This window comes from Hemiscyllium ocellatum, chromosome 10 (genome assembly GCF_020745735.1).
Source record: "Hemiscyllium ocellatum isolate sHemOce1 chromosome 10, sHemOce1.pat.X.cur, whole genome shotgun sequence".
NCBI lineage: Eukaryota > Metazoa > Chordata > Chondrichthyes > Orectolobiformes > Hemiscylliidae > Hemiscyllium > Hemiscyllium ocellatum.
The window spans coordinates 41,265,901-41,287,666 of NC_083410.1; the positions used below are offsets into that span (position 1 = coordinate 41,265,901).

The following is a 21,766-nucleotide window of genomic DNA, read 5'->3' on the forward strand; positions in this document are numbered from 1 at the left end:
ACGAACAGGCCCCAACAGTTCAAAATTTCTTTCATAAACCCTCCATCCTGCCTCCTCGTTTGCAAAAACCTTAAAAGTACCAGTGTCTCCATCCACTCCCCTTGTTCACTTCCTACCTCAGAGCCCCGACTGTGAAGTTGCCTGTGACACTTTGCTACATTAAATGTGCAGATTTACTGTAGCAGATAAAAGTCTTCATCTTTGTTCCAGTAAAAAAATGCAATTTAAGTTTCTAGTGACATATTCAAAAACTATTCATTAACTGTTCTAACAGTCCTTTTTCACTTAATAAGACTTTATTTATTACCTAATCCTTTCTCTATTAATCTATTTTTAAACTTTAACATCCGTCTAATGTTTTTAGAGAATGTTTTATCTGTATAGACTATGTTATTTTTAGTTTTTAATAATGATTTCTAATGGAAATATAGAAGTTCTATTTTGCTCATGGTGTTGCGGCAATGCATATATAATTTGACATGCACCCACCAGTGCTGATTTACTTCCAACACTATTTGCTGTTCTATATTTCATGAAGTCAACAGTTTCTGCTCACATTTAAAAGGTTAGAATATTAAATCATTATTTTCCAGAAAATCCAATTTCTAACTTTGCTTCTTGCTGGTCCTGTCAGCAGTGCACAGGGAAAGAAGTGCCCAAATTCCTCCTGATGGAATTGCATTTCTTCTCTAAATGGCTTCACACCCAAATTTGTATCACATACCTGGCATAAATGCAAGTCAGAATGGGATCTAGTCAAAATAAAATTTGTACTGTTACAATCCAAGCTAACGTTATTACTAGACAAGTCAGATTCCATAACGCAACCTAGCATGATAGATGATGTTTCGTTTTCTTTTGATTTTAACAGTTATCACTTGCTGAACTATTAGCACATGATGCTGTAGATTTTAAAAACAAAACAGAAGTTTATTAACAAAAGAAATAAAGATAAAATAGGATAAACAAACTGTCTACTATTCAAATATTTTAAATAGACAGTAAAAGTGCAATGTAATTAATCCCAAAACATTCATTTATAAATTGAAAAGAGAAACAACAGTTTTTGTAAAACATCCAAAACACAGTCCTGGTACAATCTCGGAAAACACACCTTGTGTAGTCCCCCAAAACATAACTCATACCAGCTTTGAGTAACCTCCCCTGCATTTTATCCTAATTCTTTAGCTCTGGGAGTGTCACTATCCTTGCTTTCACTGCATCTTTCCATTCTCGGGAGCATAGTCTACACAAGCATCTACATTCATAGGACTTCACAGGAAGTCAAAGTGAAAATAGAAAAAATCTCTCTCTAAATTTAAAAAGCCCTTCCTGATATTCTAAACTGGAGTTTGTTTATCTTGTGCAGTTGTAAAACCCTACCAATGTGTATTAAAAAATTAAAGCTTATAAATTATATAGTCTCAAGACTCCTTTTGAAATAAATCACAACAGGTAAGAAAAAAAAACCCTGAAGTTAGTTATGATCTTTAGATACACAGAAAGCCCACGTTATTAATAAAAAAACAAAACTTATAATAAATTATAGTAAAGTCATACAGTCTACACTACATTAACTAACCATACAATTGGGCTGGCAGTGCACAATGACAGGAGCTCCACTACCTAAGTCTATGGATTAAAATCCTTATGTTTACACTACTTGTATCCATTAATTAATAACAATTGAATGGCTAGTTAATAAAAGGCCTGTAATTATTTATTATTCTTCTCCCTGCAGGGTGGAGCTGATTTAGATGAACTCTATGTGTTGATCTGTCAAGTGAGCACAGGACGTAACGTGGATGATTTTTGTTTCCCACCTCACTGCAGCCGTGGAGAGAGACGTGCACTGGAAAAACTTGCCAAAGAAGGTGATTTATGTTGTTTGTTCATTATTGAAGAAATTAGAAATAACAGAACATTTATGTAAAGCTCCAACATTATCCATATTTGAATCCAGCCAATGATACCAGAGGTCACACGATATCAACTTTACAAATGACTTCTGATATGCCTGTGACAAAATCAACCTTCTTTGTTTGTCTCAGTGTATGCAGTCTTTGACAAGGTCGACCACAGCATTCTCCTTTGAGACCTCTCCCTGTTGTCCAGTGCATGAGACCATTCCCCTTCCACCTCCACCCTCATCTCCCTGACATTTCACTTGTTTCAGATCATCTGTTGTTTAAACCCTCATTTGTGGCTTTTTAAAAGAAAATCTCTAGTGTGGACTATTCCAACACATTCCTCTTGGTCTGCCACATTTCTCATTCAAGATCATCCAGCACTCTAATGCTTAACTCAATTAAGCTTCATTCCCTTGTCCTACATTGACTCCTGGTAAAGCAGAATTTTAAAATTCTCTTGCTCATTTTTAAATCCTTCTCTGATTTTTGCTCTCCTTAATGCTATCATCTCCTACTATCCTGACAACCCTCCATGGTATAGAGTCATTGCGTCTTACAGCACAGGAACAGACCCTTTGGTCTAACCAGTCCATGCCAACCATAATCCCAAACTAAACTAGTGTCACCTGCCTGACCCTGGCCTATATCCCTCCAAACATTTCTTGTTCAAGTAACTGTACCCACATCCACCACTTCCTCTGGAAGTTCATTCCACACACAAACCACTGTCTGTGTAAAATAAATTGCCCATCATATCTTTGTAAAATCTTTCTCCTCTGACTTTCAAGATATGCTCTCTAATTTTGAAATCCCCCACAGGGAAAAAAAAACACCTGCTATTCACCCTATCTATACATTCCATGACTTTATAAACCTCTTTAAGATCACCCCTCAACCTCCTATAGTCCAGTGAAAAAAATCCAAGCCTATCCAGCCTCTCCTTATAACTCACCCTCTTCCTCTAACAGGGCTGATATCTGTGCTCACATTTTGAGCATTACTGAGTTTAATCATTCCACCATGGTTGACTGTGCTCTGGGCTCTGGAATTCCTTTTGTAAACATCTGATCTCTACTCACTGTCCTTTCCCTTTGACCGAGCCTTTGATCACCTGACTGCATATATTCTTATGTCACGTCATTGTTTATTTCTTGATGCTCCTTTGATGTGTTGGGATGTTTTATTAAGTTAAAGGTGCTATATAAATGCCATAAATCCTATTTCTCTGGCTCAATAATATATTTGTTGCATATATTTGACATTAATGTCAACCCACCTTTTCAGCCATGACATTACTCACATTAGCAGTCAGTCTCAATTTTGCGCCCATCAAAGTTATGTTTTATTTACTGATACCTTATGACTTGTCGCAAGGGATCAAGCAGGTAATATGAGCTCTGTTGTAAATATGCAAGGAGTTGAAAACACATCGACTTTTTGCATTAGATGCTTACAAAATTTCAAAACAACACACCCACTCTTACTTTTATATTTAGTGCATAAGTCAACAATGGTTTTTAGAGGGATTTTTCAATGTTTTAAATGTTGATTCAGACACCAATGTCTACGATATAATCTGGTGTTTCGTTTCAGCTTTAGCATTCGCTAAACCATTGAGTGAATTGAGTTTTATCACCATCTAGTGGTAATCTAGTGATAAAACACTCGGTAAAAACAATGATTGCAGATGCTGGAAACCAGATTCTGGAGTAGTGGTGCTGGAAGAGCACAGCAGTTCAGGCAGCATCCGAGGAGCAGCAAAAATTCCTGATGAAGGGCTTTTGCCCGAAACGTCGATTTTACTGCTCCTCGGATGCTGCCTGAACTGCTGTGCTCTTCCAGCACCACTAATCCAGAATAGTGATAAAACACTACAACTGTTGCTCTTGTCATCAGACAGAATAAGCAGCTATCGATGATCCATCAACAGTAGCATCCAAAAATAACATACTGCTTTATGCTATTTTTATCATCTTCCATTCAAGGAATATTTAGGATGGTAATGAAGCATTCACCCCCACTTCTTTGTCTATTTGTCTGTCTATGATCCCACGTAACCATACAGTTTTAGATAAATGTAGACTACTGTACACATAATTTGTTCACTGTTCATTTAAAATAAAAATTGTCAACATTTTTGCATTACAATAGAGGAGTACTTCTACAAAAAGAACAAAATGTGGAGCTTTTAAACAAGATGATCCTCAGATAAAATCTCTTGTTTTAAGTTTACACCTCTCTAAACTCATCAGCTAATATTCCATAGAAATCTGTTTTGGGGCTGACATTGCACTATGCTGAAATTTTCAATGTTTTATGATTTAATAATTACCTCACCATTGAACCTAGCTCACATATCCCCACAATTTGTTAACTTCATTTGATATAATATAATTTAACTCATGAGTAATATTTGTTAAATTTGTAGTACATGAAATCCACTTAAATGCAAATACTTTGTTAGAATCCATACAACATCAGATTAATTTGAGATGATTCATTGTAACCATATTCTTGATTTGTCATGTATGAAACTCCATCTTTATAAGTTCTATTTAAATACATGCAAAGCCTCTTGGTAACATTCAGCCATAGTGATAATTTTCTTGTTTGTTACAAAGAGTCCTTTGGTCAAACACTGTCTGCCAATTGGAGATAAAATGTTCTATGATTCAATTTAAAACAAAAAGAAGAGAATTCTCTCTTTATCCCAGACAGCATTCTTCCTCAACCAAAAAGACCAAACCTATGTGGAAACTTCATGTAGACAATTTGACTGCCAAGTTGTATATATATCAACTGTGACTACAGAGCTAACTGATTGGCTGTGGTTCGTTTGATACGTGGTGATATAAAATGTTTAGTAATCATTAATTTACTCTTTTCCTCTGCTTATTCACTTTAGAGATTGAAATAGGTCATTGTCTTAAGATTGCTTGCCTCGATATTTTTGAATTGTAGCTTTCTTTTTACTCAACTTCCTCCTCGTTTCTCACACTAGCTGCCCATCCACCCCGATTACATTTCCTGATACCATTCAAGGACCCCTATATATTGTTTTGAACTTCAGGTCACACCCTAAGCCGTACCTTTCTATTCCAGTAATTGACCTTTCTCCACAATTACTTGTCATCAATGCTCACTTGTTACCAGGTCGTGAATGTTTCAATGTTTTGTGATTAATATGATTTCAATCGGTCTTCTTTGTTTCCTCAGAAAATGTCTCCAGGAACGGAGCCTCAATCAGCCACCTTACATCCTAAATCAGAGAAGGATTCAACCCTATTTTCCTGGCTCCTTTCCCCTTTGTTTTATTTCAGGCCTTCCCCCCCTCACCTTTGTCCATAAATAGGACCAATGTATGTGTTGAAACTACAATATAGAATCAGTTCATTTGCCTGACCCATTTAGGCTGGTGTTCATTCCTTTCACAAGCAGAAATCCTAATCCCTTATTGTCGACTTTGTCTCCATTTTCCCTTATCCTTCTTTTCTTCAATCAAGCAAATTAGTAAGTGATCACTGCTTCAGTCAGTTATCCCACTTTCCACAGTTTCACAACCTTCTGTGTGGAAACATTTTGTGTGCTTTTTGTCCAATATCAGTCACATTTAAACATATATTTTTATTCTTCTCCATTATAAATCCTACAATTACATAAAAATGTCTTCATAATTTTAAATATGTAATTTGCTCTGTTCTCATAATAATATTGCCAATTTTAGAAGTCTTCTGTTGTAATTGTACTTTCCTATATCTAGCAACATTCTGGTTACTCTGTGTTGCACCATTTCTTTTATCTCAATTTGTTTCCTATAGAAAGGAACCTAAAATAGGATACTCTACTGTACCTGCGGTCTTACTACTGGTTTTATGCAGATTCACCACTACACCCTCAGATATGCCACTCTAAATGATGTTTCTAAAAAGATAATGTTGTTACAGTCTGTTCCTACCTCACTCCATTATAAACTCACTTCACATATGCTTTCTGCTCAAACTGTCCAGAATATCTATCTGACAGCCCATCTTTTATGACAGAATGCCAAATCAGACCAAGTAGATCTATGGGAAAACAGTATACAGTAATGGATGGATGCTTGTATGAAAGGAGATAACTAAGCTTGAGGCCATTTCCATTGAAGAATGCAACAGTTGTTCAAGTGCATCAACAAACTTGCTATCTTTTATTCCTGATTGTGATATGGATATCTACTATTATTGCCATCAATTATGTAAATGGTTGCTTTGAATCAACTTTTATTGTCTGCTGTGATGTTTTACAGTGCAGCCTTTCTTAATGTCATAACTTCTAATTTTGTTAAGAGTTTAGCACCACTAACAACTAACTAAGGTGCTGTCACTTAAGGATGTCTAATTTTAGCAGATTTCCCCCAAAAATAATAATTACAAAATGCTATTTAAAATTGCATCTTTTATTATTCTTTTCCTGTTTTTATTTTTACTTTTAACACTTTGAAAAAAAAATGGTTGTGAGTGAATAGTTTTCATTTCCATACCACTGCTGATATTTTTGTCCACTTCTTTTGGTCTCTTTGTGATTTGCCCAAAGAGACCTCTGAAAATTTGTTTAAGAAAGGAGCAACCTGGAACCTGGCCAGTTTCCCTGTCATGCATAGAACATACACTGACAGCTGAATAGTGGCAGCAAGCATTCCTACAACAAAGACTGGTATTTGCTGTGGCTGCTAAGTTAACATCAGCATTGCTGCACACCATGGATTGAATGCAGTACAGCTATAATGGGCTCTTTGGTTTTCAACAACTGAGCAGTTGGTTTACACTTTTTGGTGACTTGGATTGAGGAGGATGACCTATGGTGCATTTTGTATTGTATTGCTGATATGTTTTATGAGCATATCCTAAATTATGCTAATATATTTTAATCAAAGTGATTACATTGTAGAGCTACGGAGTATAATATTTTCCCCAAAAGTAATTAGACATATTCAATTTCACAGATTGCAAATTTAAAAAAAAAACTAAAGGAAGACTTGCATTTATATAGTGTCTTTCATATTTGCCTTTTGGGCCATATGGGCCAAACCAAGGCAGGTGTTACTGGTTTAGTTTGGGAACATGGTTGGCATGGATTAGTTGGACCGAAGAGTCATACAGCATCCAAACAGACTCTATGATTCTGTAAATGCATTATAACCAACAAAGTGTTTTTGAAGTGTAATGTTGTAATATTAGAACCACAAAAGCTATTTGCACACAGCACTCTCCCACAAACAGCAATGTAATAATGACCATATAATTTATATTCTTCTAACTTTAAGGGATAAATATTGGCCAGAATACAGGAAATGCCCAGATGAACATGTAAATGGGACTTCAGTTTACTACCTCCTCTGAAAGATTCATTTCTACATGCACAGTATTCCATCAGTACTGCACCTAGTGGCAACCTTCATTTTTGTGCTGGTTTGGAAGTAATTAAAAAAAAACTATTTTTAAATGATGTTTTTATGAAGCTAAAAGCTCATCATCTAGTCTATGCAGGTATTAACCATAAGTGTTTTCATTTACTTTCTCCTGACAAATTATAAACTACAGCCCTCAATGCATTAGATGGTGAATTTAAGGGAACATATCATTCGCTGAAGAACTTAAGTGAGGAGAAACTTCAGAAACTGACTGCTGCTGGAATCCTTACTGATAACCTTATTTCTCCAATAATGCTTTCATCTGGTATAGCCAGAGATTGGCCAGATTCACGGGGAGTCTGGTAAGTTTTCGTTTTAATCTAAAATGTTTATCAAGGGCAATGGAACTGCATATTGCAACCAAGAATGATGAATCCTGGGATTGCTTTTTCCATGTTATTGACTTTCTGATCTTGGTTGTTCTGAGGCACTGGAATCTTATGCCAATCACAAGTGGACTTAGGCCACCTTATTTCTCCTGTTGGAAATCCAAAGTAGCATCAAGAGACTGCTGAGCATTTGATGAGCAAAATAGTTGGTTACAAAATATCTATAGTCTGGAGATAGATGTATTGCAAAAGAACAAAGAATGGAATCAAATGGAAGTCCTGCCTCAGATTGGTTTCATCCATCCATTAGGGTGACCTTGGAGAAACTATGAGAAATTTGTTTGGCCATAGCAAGAGAGAAAAATATTTAAAAAAAATTGACATAAGGCAGTTTGTACAAATTGGATCTTCCTGAGAATCTGAATAAATTTGCATGCATTTGCAAAAATGTTACATTTTTTTTAGATTACTTACAGTGTGGAAACAGGCCCTTTGGCCCAACAAGTCCACACTGACCCGCCAAAGCGAAACCCACCCATACCCCTACATTTACCCCTTACCTAACACTATGGGCAATTTAGCATGGCCAATTCACCTGACCCGCACATTTTTGGAGTGTGGGAGGAAACCGGAGCACCCGGAGGAAACCCACGCAGACACGGGGAGAACGTGCAAACTCCACACAGTCAGTCGCCTGAGTCGGGAATTGAACCCGGTTCTCTGGCGCTGTGAGGTAGCAGTGCTACATCTTCAAGAAAATTTTTTGAAATTATCTTCTTGTTTTTCAAATTCAACCTTATTGCTTTATGATACTTAACAAAGTAGGTGAAAACTTCTGACTTTCTCAAAACTTAGTTCTCTCAAAATAATTGTTGTGCATTCAGTGAAAATTAAATGCTAAAAATAGTTAAGATTGTCAGGTGCAGAGAAAGAGCTAAGGAACAGAATTTAATTGCTGCACCGGGGTGGGTGGGAAAGAGCTGGAAAACTGGTCAAACCCCCACTGTGGCCATTTTTAGAAAATCCTAAGGGATTAAGTCCAAATCTGGCACATACCTGCTCATTGTCATCTTCCTGGTTTTCTGGGGGAAATTCCACCAATTCACAAACTCCCTGCTGCTCTGCAGAGAACTGTTGGCTGATTCAAGGTACTGCAACAGTAGTGCAGAGCGACCTACATCAGAGATTGATGATGGACCCCAAGAAAAAAGGTGGAGCAGGTCTATCAGGGCCTGCAAGAGGAATCGAATTTCAAAGAAATTTACATAATCATAAATTTACCTTCTGCAGGCACAATGATATGATGAATTTTATTGTCTGGGTCAATAAAGAAGACCATCTTCGCATTACTTCCATTCAAGATGGTGGAAATATGAACCAAGTTTTTACACGCTATTGTTTGGGTCTTAAAAAGGTATGCAATTGCTTTCATTTTCTCATTACATTCATTTTAAAAAGACCAAATGAATGTAAAATTAAAGCGAAATACAGCAGATGCTGAAAAACTGAAATAAAATTGAATGTTCATAATCGGTCAACATTAGGATACAAGAAATTTCCTAACTTCATTTTTTCTATCTGGCAGAAATGTCTGCGAAGTCATAAGTTTATTCTATGGAATGGGAAGGCAAATTGCATCAGTGTACTCTTCTGCACTTTCCACGAATTGGCTAGATACTTTCTAGATGAAGCTTCAGTATTCTTCATTTGAATCAGTGTGTGTGTCATGAAAAAGGCTAAAATCAAAATAAAATTAAAAATGGTAATTGAGGGGAGATACAAATTAGTTACATTGCTTTATTCCTTTCTTAGCATAGCGCTTAGCATATTGTTTGGTATTTCCCAGTAGAAAGCAAGGGAGACTGTTAGCCAGGCTGTAGTTTCTATTGAGAAGCAGCTAATGCGTGTGATGTTGGTAGAAGTTGGGAAGCCAGTCTCACCAGAAAGGAAGGATTAGTGGTGAAAATATTAGAAAACGACATTCCTTCAAAAATGACATGTTTGAGAGTGCCTATATTTATGATGATATACAGCTCGACTGCTATTACTTAGCTGGAATTAAGAGTTAGCCTGATAGTGGGTTTGGAGAAGATTTGTAGCTCAGGTTGAAGTTCTGGATGTAGGTTTGCTCACTGAGCTGGAAGGTTCATTTTCAGATGTTTCGTCACCATCCTAGTTAACATCATTAGTGAGCCTCTGGTAATGCACTGCTGTCACGTCCTGCTTTCAGTTTTATGTGTTTAGGTTTCCTTGGGTTGGTGAAACAATCATCCCAACACCCATAAATGAAGCTGCATTAGAACATTATTTCAATGAGCCACCACACACTGCAGCACAGGGGAACGATGAGGAGCAGAGGAAAATCACCTATATAGCATTTTGAAAAAGAATGGGTACCCAATGAACACCGTCTGTCGGTTTCTCAGCAACAAACCCAACCAAGCAGACAAAACATGCCCAGAAACCCTAGACACTCTCCTCTACATCAAAGACATCTTGAAAATGATTGCCAGACCACTCAGACCTCTTGGAATCATGGTAGCCCACAAACCCACCAACACACTAAAACAGCAGCTAATGAGCTTAAAAGACCCTATATAGACAAGCAAAATGAACATCATTTACAAAATACTTTGCAAGAACTGTAACAAACATTACATTGGACAAACAGACAGAAAACTAACCACAGGATACATGAACATGAACTCATCACAAAAAGATATCACTAGTATCCTTACATACAAATGAGAAAGGACACCATTTTGACTGGGACAACCCATCCACCCTAGGACTAGCCAAACAGAGACATGCACGAGAATTTCTCGAAGCATGGCATTCCAACCAGAACTCTATCAACAAACACATTGATTTGGTTCACATCTACTACCCCCTGAGAAAAGGAACAGGAAATGACAACACCACAGGAAATGGCATCATTAACCTAAGGAAACCCAAGCACATAAATAGAAAATAGGACATAACACCAGCGCTTCACTGGAGGCTCACTGATATGGTGACAAAACATCTGAAAATGAACCTTCCACCTCAGTGAGCAAACTTACATCCAGAATTAGCCTGGTACTTGAAGAGAAGACTGTCATTGGAGAGTGTGTCTTTTTCTATTTGTTGATGACTAGCATTGAACCATACACCTTTGGAGGTTGAAGAACTTACTCTTGTTTTTGATTTAGCTTGAAGAAATATACCAGCAGAAAAAACACCCCTTCATCTGGAAGGACAATTTAGGATATGTGTTAACCTGTCCTTCAGATCTTGGCACTGGTATGCGGGCAAGTGTCCTTGTTAGACTGAAGTACATCAGTAAACATCAGAAGTTCGATGAGATCTTGAAGAGATTACGTCTAGAAAAGAAGCCTACTGGTACTGTATTATAAGAGAACACTTCTCACTAATTTAAATAACCAATGAAATAGAAAAAAAGGAGTATGTGGTAACCAAAGTCTGAATAAACTGATAAACAAACATATAATAACATCTAACACTTCTGCACCTCATGTGACAAGCTCATGCTACATCATCATCACATACTAACTTCTGACTTGATTTTATTTCAAGAAAATGCACTGAAAGTTTTTACATTTCTGAGACGGATATCTGGTTTGAATACCTTTTTTGCTTGTTCAATATCCTAACATATACATTTGCATATTGGGCTTATCCATTCGCATAGTCAAAACTGGGATATACATATTTTATTATCCAAGTAAATTGTTTAGTTTCTCCAGTATAGCAATTTTACTGAACTATATAATTTGGCAAATACTTTTATCTTTTAGAATCACTCGTTAAGAGACAGTTATATCAGTGTGATTAAGTCTTGCACCTGTATTTTAATCTCTATCAGCATTCTTTCCTCGCAAAAACATTAACTCCTCAAAGTCACAAATAACATCCAGGAACTATATTTCCCAAACCTCTCCAAGCTAAAATTTTCAGAGTCATAGAGATATAGAGCAAAGAAGCAGACCCTTCGGTCCAACTTGTCCATGCCAACCAGATATCCCAATGTAATCTAGTCCCATTTGCCAGCACTTGGCCCATATCCCTCTAAACCCTTCCTATTCATATACCCATCCAGATGCCTTTTAAATAATGCAATTGTACCAGCCTCCACCACTTCCTCATGCTCATGTTTGAATCAGTTCATGGCCAACTTCTATCTCTAACTTCTAAACCCAGAAATTTCATTTTGGTTCAACTCTGGTGTTTTAAGACACCTCTATTGCCTTTGCCTCACTATTACTGCTTCTATCCTACCCTAAGTTCTGAACTGTGTTCACTAAACTGCCCTCCAACTTTAAATGTAACCACTCTTTAGTCGAGACTTCAGTCATCCTTCATAATATTTTTTCCTCAATTTATAAAAACTTCTGTACTTCATTATAGTTGCACTTCGTCAGGTTATACAAGGTGCCATCAGTTCTTACAACTAGCCTACAGTCCACTCTTCTAATATTTACCCCGTTTTCAGCCATCAATGTCTTCCAGTGTCCACTGATGTGCCAGTCCTACAGCGGGCCATTCCAACTTGGATATTAAACTATTAAAATTGCTTTCCAGACTCTGACCCTACATGTGATAGCTCCACTCCCACCAGACAGGTTGCTTTAAATTTTCCTAATCGGTTTCCATCCACATACCCACTTTGAATTCTGCTCTTGTACTTCAGGATTAAGCATAACTCCAAGTGCTTTCATGCTGCTCCCCAACAAACCTTTTAACTGTAATCCTGGGCATCAACTATGAACAGCACAGTACCTTTAAAGTGCTGAAATATTTACAATACATATTCCAGAAATAGTGTACTATAGGAATTAACTCATTTCATTTTGGATTCATTATTATCTTTTGTTTCACAACAGTGCATTTTTTGGTCTGCTAAATTCTTAGAAGCTCTTAACTCCATTAAGTTCCTGTAATGAAACGTAAAGTTCATTGACCAATTCTTCTAATAGCTATTAATTTACAGCAAAAACTGACTAAATGATAACAGGGCTATAATTTGCTGCAGTAAAACAACACATTTGATCACAACATTATAGGCCACACGTTGCTGGAAGTGCTAGCCAATAATAGCACTGAGGTAAATGAGGCAACTGGGATCAGAGTGAAAAGAGCAAGCAATTGCATACTTTCTGAACTAATTAGACTGAAGAATTGTGAAATGAACACAATGAGAGTGTGAATTAGAATGGGCAAACACCACCAAATTAGTACAGCAAGACCGCATTGAGAGAGAATAAAAGTACATAATGGCAAAGTAAAAAAAATTAAATCCCCAATAAAACAACATTGTACTTGTTGTAGTTATGACAGTGTCAGAGAGGTTCATTACTGGTAATTAACAATACATACTCTTTTAAAAACATTTTATAGACAGACAAAATTTTGATTGGCGTACTTTGTATCTGCTGCATAAGTAAGGCAACTTAATCTAGTTAAGTGTTGAGACAGTGAGATGTCATTTGCATTAAGTTAATGGTGGAATGGAACAGGAACTTCTTAATTTTTGCATTAAAATGTACATCTGCTTCTCTCGTGAAGTTGCTGTAAAATTTGGCATAAATTGAGTTCTATTAGCCTCATGATTTCTAATTATTACACCAATATTTGTAGAATCCTGTTTACTTTTATAGACTCTATTACAATCACTGAAACTATAGTTATATTTATTAACTAACCCTGAATCACTGTATCCTGTAGGTGCTGTGAATGCTTCTGAAGTCTGGGACATTTCCAATGCAGATCGAATTGGTTTCTCAGAAGTGCAATTGATGCAGTTGCTAGTTGATGGCATTAAGCTGCTGATCAACATGGATAAATATATTGAACAAGGAAGACCTATTGAAGATCTTTTTCCCACTCAGAAGCAGATGGACATACATGAATAATTATTTACAGCATAGAGATGGAAATTAATATTTCAGAGGAAGGATTCCTGCAAAAAAAACCTATTGATACAAAAAATATGCTTCTGAAATAAAACTTTAATTTACAAATGAATTATACATTAAGATTTCAATACTTTTGAATGTAATTTTCTATACGAAGATCAATACCCAGGAATAAGAAATGTGATTCATACGCTACTGTCTGCAAATGGCAGTGAGCTAGAGGCTCACAGGAATAAACTGATACATAATGATAAAATTTAGCTTTGGTTATCTAAAATGATCTCTAACAAATCAATACATGGTTTCTAGTGTGAATTTTTTTTTCCCCAAATTACTTTTGAAAGAAATAACATCTTGCTAAAGGTACAATTACATGGATTCCAACTGCTCTTAAGAACCCCAGCATTATTCATTTCTGTCTTGACAGTTAAATCCATCAAGTTGTTCTCTGCCAAATGCGTAGACTGCAGAAGTTTCTGCATATTCACCCAAAGCAGATACTCTGGCCAGTTTTCTAAAGAATAGACACACTGAAGGCATTTGTTTAAGCACATCTTAGCAAAGACTGCAAATTCAAACAGATATTCTTCATTTGTATGAATTCAATGAATTGCGAGTGAGAATTTAAAATATCTTAATGCATTCTTGGGTGGATTGAGGAACAGGAAGAGGATCCTCAAATCTTCTTGTCTTTGTCGTTTTAACAAGTGCTTAAAGAATAACTACCAGCAAGCACTGCACTTGAAATGCAAGTCAAAAGCTGAACTCCTACCTTTTCCAGTAAATGAGTGTATGAAAGTACGAACCAGAAAAATAAAGGTGAAACTTTTAGAATTAATCTTATTCTTTAATAAAAGTTTCCTGACATTTTTAAATAGAGTGGTCATGAATAGACACACATAGAAGATAAGTAAAATAGAAATGTAAATCTCCATCATCAATTATCAGGTCTTAAAATTACCCAAATACTCTGAACACTACAGGTAATTTCCAAAATTAAATCACTATACTTAACGTGCAACGTTATTACTAGTTGGAGTTCACAATAATTTGCAGGAGGCACCTCAGTATATCTGGCAACATAATTAAAAAGGATTCTTCTGCCAAATTTTTCATATGCCCCACTTTTTGGTTACGTTTAGGTGATTTAAATGTTCTTCAATATACTTGAATTTAGGGAAGTTTGCAGATTTGGCATTCTTGAAAGCCTCCCAACGTTCAGCTCTGCGTTGTGCCGCATGACCTCGTTCCTGCTCCACAGTCATCCAGGGCCGGCTCAGCCAGTACTCTGTCTCCCTTTCGATTTCCAGTCTTTTAATTAAATTACGCTTCATTTGCCAGGTGATTTGCCTAGGGCGTCTGTACTTTCCTATCCACTGTTTGCCTGGAATTCCTTTCCGAAGCAGAAACGCCGTAAGAAACATTCTGCCACAGTTTTACCTTGAAAAAAATAGCAACCGTCAAAATTGGAATTTAACTTGCAGCAAAACATTAAAAATTAATTTGATTCTTGCACACAAGGGGAGTTTTAAAATTATTTTTAAAAACTGCAAATGACAATTGAGGTTCAGCAGGGAATCTGTCAAAAACAGTCAACTTGTCAAATCTGAACAGTTGGAAAAATAACTTGCAGACGAGCTAAATACCACAAAGAAAGAGGAATCTTGCAATCAAACTGTGCCTTTCCCATTTCCAGGATCTCTCAAAGTATTTTTCAACACAATTAATTATTTTTGATAACAAGGTTAGATCACATGGAATACAAACAGAACTAGCCATTTGGTTACAAAATTGGCTTGAAGATAGGAGACAGAGGGTGGTAATGGAGGATTGGTTTTTCAGACTGGAGCCCTGTAACCAGTGGTGTGCCACAAGAATTGGTGCTGGATCCATTGCTTTTTGTCATTTCTATGGAGTCACAGTGCTGTACAGCATGAAACAGACTCTTTGGAGCAACTCGTCCATGTCAACCAGATATCCTAAATTAATCTAGTCAAAGTTTGCCAGCATTTGGCCCATATCCCTCTAAACGTTTCCTATTCTTTTCCCCATCCAGATGCCTTTTAAATGTTGTAATTGTACCAGCCTCCACCACTTTCTCTGGCAGCTCATTCCATACACGCACCACCCTTTGCATGAAAAACTTACACCCTCTACGTTTGGACTCCCCCACTGCAAGGAAAAAACCTTGTCTATTTACCCTATCCATGCCCCTCATGGTTTTATAAACTTCTATAAGGTCACCCGTCAGCCTCTGACACGCTCGGGAAAACATGCCCAGCCAATTTCAGTGTCTCTTTACAGCTCAAACTCTCCAACCCTGGGAACATCGTTGTAAATCTATAAATGATGTGGATGTGAATAGAGGAGGTATGGGTATTAAGTTTGCAGATGACACCAAAATTGGTGGTGGAGTGGACAGCAAAGAAGATTTCCTCAGAGTACAGCAGGACCTTGATCAGATGGACAAATGGGCCGAGGAGTGGCAGATGAAGCTTAATTTAGATAGAGGTGAAGTGCTGCATTTTGACAGGACAAATCAGTGCAGGAACCGCACACTAAGTGGCAAGGTCCTGGGCAGTGTTGCCAAACAAAGAGACATTGAGGTGCAGGTTCATAGTTCCTTGAAAGCAGAATTGCAGGGAGACAAGGTAGTGAAGGCAGTGTTTAGCACGCTTTCCTTTATTGGTCAGTACATTGTGTATGGGAGTTGGGAGGTCATGTTGCAGCTGTACAGGACATTGATTAGGCCACTTTTGGAATATTGTGTGCAATTCTGGTCTCCCTGCTATAGGAAAGATGTTGCGAAACTTGAAAGGGTTCAGAAAAGATTTACAAGGATGTTGCCAGGGTTGGAGGGTTTGAGCTGTAGTGAGAGGCTGAATGGGCTGGCGCTGTTTTCCTGGAGTATCGGAAGCTGAGGGGTGACCTTATAGAGGTTTATAAAATCACGAGGGGCATGGATAGGGTGACCAGTCAAGGTCTTTTCCCCAGAGTAGCAAAGTCCACATCTAGAGGGCACAGGTTCAAGGTGAGAGGGAAAGATTGAAAAGGGATCTAAGGGGAACCTTTTCACGCAGAGAGTGAAGCATTTATGGAAACAGCTGCCAGAGGTGATGGTGGTGGAGGTGCAGGAGGCTGGTACAATTAAAAGGATTTAGAGGGATATGGGCCAAATGCTGGCAAAGGGGATTAGATTACTTTAGGATATCTGGTTGACATAAACCAATTGGATTGAGGGGCCTGTTTTTGTGCTGTACATCTTTATGACTCTAAAGGCAGTTTTGCAACTTTAGTTGTAAAGTGGCAACTAATATTCATGCTACACAAGTTTCAGGTAATGATCATCTTCAATAAAGGAGAATCCAATCATTACTCCTTAATATTTAATGGCATTTTACTGAATCCTCCAGTATCGGCATTCTGGTGGGTTACCACTGACCAGAAACCAAAATATTGTGGCTATAATAGCATGTCAGTGCCTGGTAATTCTATGACAAGTAACTCACTTCCTGATTCTGCAGAGTCTGTCATCTACAAGGCACAAAATCAGTGGTGGGAAGGAATACTGTCCACTTACCTACACAAGTGCAGATCCAATATCACACAAAAAGCTCAACACCATTGAGGACAAAGCACTCTATCTAACACATTCAACATGAATTCCCTCCACCATCAATGCCGTGGCAGCAGCATGTAACCACCTACAAGACGTACTGTAACAGCTCATCTAGACTCTTGAGGCAACACCTTCCAAATGTTATCTCCACCAACTAAAAGAACCAGAGCAGCAAATATGTAAGAACACCATCATTTACAATGTCCCCTCCAAGCCACACACCACCCTAATTTGGAATTGTATCACCATTCCTTCACTGTCACTGGTTCAAAGTGTTAGAACTCCCTCCCTACAGCACTGCAAGCACATCTACACTCTAAGGATTGCAGTGGTTCAAGAAGGCAGTTCACGACCACTTTCTTTACATTAATTATGGATAGCCAATAAATATTAGCCTAGCCAGCGATGCCCACATCTTGTGACTGAATTCAAAAAAGTAGGAAAATGTGAGTCAATTTCCACTCAAGGTTCTATAAACAGCAATGACAAAAGATGGTAATCAGATTCTGATTTTGAAAATATTAATGAAGAACGAAATGTTTCCTGACGCTGGAAAAACACCACTTCCCTTGGGAACTTTTACATCCACTCATTTCTTAGTAACAAGGCAACCCTGTTCTCTCTGCCTATCATTTTAATACAATGTGCATACTTAAATATTCAGCTGCTATCCTAGTAATTTAATTGCTCATGTTTATGACAACTCATGATAATGAGGCTTGATTTCTAGCAAACTCATCCCAACAGAGTGGTGACAATTTATTAGTGACCAACACATACATTGTGGCTTCTAGCCTTGCAAAGGACTTCAGTCCACTTTGTACACAACTTGTACTGATTCCAGCCTCAGGTTAAGTCCAAGAATAGCCTCTTCACTTCAAGCTCACTATTTTGGGGTTCTTCTTTGGAATGCAAGAGGATACAGGAAAACTTAATTGAGATACAACACTCTGAAAAGACGAGACAAAGAAGGGAAGAATCTAATTCCATTGACAGAGGTTAATTCCCTTTTTTGTGGGGGGAGGGGGGAATTAAGAAATTGGCAGAAAAGTGAAAGAGAAGTAGAAATGCTCATTGCACTTAAGTTACTTGGACATGCAGCTGAGGCTCCATAGTCTACAGGACCACAGACCAAGAGCTGCAAAACTGGATTTGGCTGAATCGCTCTCGATTGACAGACATTAATATGCTTGGCTGAATGGCCTCCTTCTGCGCATTATATTTTGTTTTCTAGATCTCTTTTAATTAAGTATTTGAATAAAGATTGCCTTTCCTACCTTCAGTATTAAACTGACCCATGGCTTCTCACACTTGCTCCAACTTCATTTTAAAATATAAAACCTTTAGTTGGCTCTAATTCTCTCGCAATAATTGCTTTTCTAATAAAGATATTATAGTAAGAAGTGCCTTTTCCTTAACTTACTTTGCAATCTAACTGGGATGGGAGTTTTAATTCAAGTTTGATTAGGTTTATGACGTTTCTTGCCCTTTTCCAATTTAAATATCATATTACATTTTTAATCTCTTCTAATTCATCCACTCTATTAGTCTCATTGGTCCAAAAAAGAGAAAAGTTGGTAGTGCCATTTCCAACTATATTTTGTACATTTCTTTTGACCTTCTCAATTTTCTCATTATCAATGTGCCCGTGGAATGTTTTATCTATCACTTTCTGGCGCAGCTGGCCAATCCAATGGTCAGAAGCTCAAGCAGCACTAAATCTCAGGATGAAGGACCCAATGGATCCTGGATCCAGATGAGTCAGGAGCATTAAGTCACCAATCTGAAGCATCTTTCAGGTGGGAGGTTTGAAGACTAGGAAGGGAGGAAGGGTGCTACTGTCTTTTGGGGAGTGCACCCAATGTGTAAAGGACAACCCCCAGAACAGAATTTCATTTCCTTCCCACTCAAACAAACTTAAAGATAGGCTGCCCAAACCAACTGTTAACCAAGTTCAATTGATTCAATCTTTCAGTGCCTGTCAATACCCCATCTTCCCTTCCAAATTACAGGGGAAAGATAGATGATGGTTAGTAAACTGGAGACCTGGGAATCAACCCAATTGTGTGTGCCCCCAACACACTGAAAACATATGAGGAACAAATTCTGTCCTATATCTGTCCCGTTCTTTTTTTCCCAACATTCCTGTGTTGGAAATTTGATTCTGTTCTTATATCCCCAATCTTTGCCTGGCACCCTACTATCAAAAAAAAGCCTTTGTATTATCATTATACTTCTCATTATGTTAATCCCTATTTTAAAGTGATTGCTTATTTTTCTGAATTATTTCCAATACAATACAATCAATCCTGTCATCTGCACAGGTCAGCCTTTAACCAAGGGTGTACTGTACATGGAACACCTACACTAGAAATGTGCAAAAACCAGGATAAGGTGAGGCTGCAGCAGCAGGGTCCGGTGAATGCAGAGTGGGTGACATACAAGAAAAACAGCAGGTCAGTTAGCTCCTCAAGTCTGTTCCACCATTTAATTTTTGGGCCAGCATGGTGGCTCAATAGTTAGCACTGCTGCTTCACAGCACTCGGGACCCGGGTTTGAATCCAGCCTTGGGTGACCGTCTATGTGGATACAGAACTGGCACAAAGGTAGAAGACAGACTGGAGGCCTGTGACCAGTGGAGTGCCACAAGGATCGGTGCTGGGTCCTCTACTTTTTGTCATTTACATAAAAGATTTGGATGCGAGCATAAGAGTAAGTTTGCAGATGACACCAAAATTGGAGGTGTAGTGGACAGCAAAGAGGGTTACCTCAGATTACAATAGGATCTTGACCAGATGAGCCAATGGACTGAGCCGTGGCAGATGGAGTTTAATTCAGATAAATGCGAGGTGCTGTATTTTGGGAAAGCAAATCTTAGCAGGACTTATACACTTCATGGTAAGGACCTAGGGAGTGTTGCTGAACAAAGACCTTGGAGTGCACGTAGATAGGATAATGAAGGCAGCGTTTGGTATGCTTTCTTTTATTGGTCAGCGTATTGATTACAGGAGTTGGGAGGTCATTATTGTGGCTGTACAGGACATTGGTTATGCCACAGTTGGAATATTGTGTGCAATTCTGGTCTCCTTCTTATCGGAAATACGTTGTGAAACTAAAAAGGGTTCAGAAAAGACTTACAAGGTTGTTGCCAGGGTTTGAGGATTTGAACTATATGGAGAGGCTGAACAGGCTGGGGCTGTTTTCTCTGGAGCATCAGAGGCTGAGAGGTGACCTTATAGAGGCTTATAAAATTGAGGGGCATGGATAGGATAAATAGGCAAAGTCTTTTCTCTGGGGTCGGGGAGTCCAGAGCTAGAGGACACAGGTTTAGTGTGACAGGGGAAAGATATAGAAGAGACCTTTGAGGCAACTTTTTCACAAAGAGGGTGGTATGTGTATGGAATGAGCTGGCAGAGGAAGTGGTGGAGGCTGGTACAATTACAACATTTAAGAGGCATTTGGATGGGTAAATGAATAGGAAGGGTTTGGAGGAACATGGGCTGGGTGCTGGCAGATGAGACTAGATTGGTTGGGATATCTGGTCGGCATGGACGGGTTGGACTGAAGGGTCTGTTTCCATGCTGAACATCTCTATGACTATGTCTGTCTGAGTTTCCTCCAACAGTCCAAAGATGTGCACTTCAGGTGAATTAGTTAAGCTAAATTGCCCAGTGTGCATTAGTCATGGGTAAATGTACAGTAATAGGGTAGCATGGGTCGGGGTGGATTACCCTTCAGAGGGTCACTGTGGATTTGTTGGGCCAAAGGACCTGTTTCCACACTGTAGGGATTCTATAATTTAATATAATCATGGATGATTTAGCACCCGATTTCATATTTCTGTCCTTTGGCCCACATCCCTTAATAGCTTCAATTAACAACTAATTTAAAATTAACAACTGATCCTGCTTCCACTGCCGTTTGTCAAAGCGAGTTCACAACATTCGCCATCCTGTGTGGGCAGAAATGCTTCTTAACGTCTCTCTTAGCCTCAATTCTCAGATTAAACCCTTAGTTCTAAAACCCTCAACCAGTGAGAACAGTTTATCTTTACCTCTCCTGTCTTTTCCAGTTAATATCTTGAAGATTTCAATCAGATCACCCTTTAACCTTCTAAATTCTGCAGAAAACAGGCCTAATTTGTATAATCTCTCATCACTTAACAGTTTATAACAGTCCCTAATTCTGTAAAATGAATCACAAGGTTCTTTTGGCCTCTATCCACACACAGAGACATCCTCGGCTGCTCACCCCGCTCCCTCACTTACCAACTTTCCGCTCCAGCCGCTCCTCAGTGCCACACCGAGAGCAACTCGGAATAACCTCCCATCCCATTGGCCTACGCCTTCGGGGACCAAACCAGCAAACGGAAATCTAATTGGCTGTCGCTGGCGGCCTTAGTAATGAGCGTTCCGATTGGTGACCCGGTGCGATTGGGTTGCTATGGGATACGCCGAAATGGCGAGGGCTGCTTGGAAATGGGAACCTGCCTCCGAAATAATCGTCCAGCCAAGGAGCCAGTCAGTCCTGGGCGGCGGTACTGA

General features: G+C 38.4%; 2 protein-coding genes across 2 annotated transcripts in view; one reads left to right on the forward strand and one right to left on the reverse strand.

Annotated features, from left to right (window-relative positions):
- LOC132819738 (creatine kinase M-type-like) overlaps window positions 1-13,844 on the forward strand; it is a 27,297-nt gene extending 13,453 nt beyond the window's left edge. The window contains exons 5-9 of the mRNA XM_060831442.1: window positions 1,742-1,874; window positions 7,490-7,661; window positions 8,979-9,102; window positions 10,880-11,069; window positions 13,413-13,844. Coding sequence (XP_060687425.1) covers window positions 1,742-1,874; window positions 7,490-7,661; window positions 8,979-9,102; window positions 10,880-11,069; window positions 13,413-13,600 — 807 coding nt within the window. The 3' untranslated portion in view covers window positions 13,601-13,844. The remainder of the gene's footprint in view (window positions 1-1,741; window positions 1,875-7,489; window positions 7,662-8,978; window positions 9,103-10,879; window positions 11,070-13,412) is intronic.
- mrpl57 (mitochondrial ribosomal protein L57) lies at window positions 13,748-21,562 on the reverse strand. Its single transcript, XM_060831443.1, has 2 exons — window positions 21,491-21,562; window positions 13,748-15,043 (listed from the first exon to the last, which is right to left on the reverse strand). The coding sequence occupies exon 2, from the start codon at window positions 15,025-15,027 to the stop codon at window positions 14,716-14,718; it is 312 nt and encodes a 103-aa protein (XP_060687426.1). The 5' UTR covers window positions 15,028-15,043; window positions 21,491-21,562; the 3' UTR covers window positions 13,748-14,715.
- Window positions 21,563-21,766: the final 204 nt, after the last annotated feature.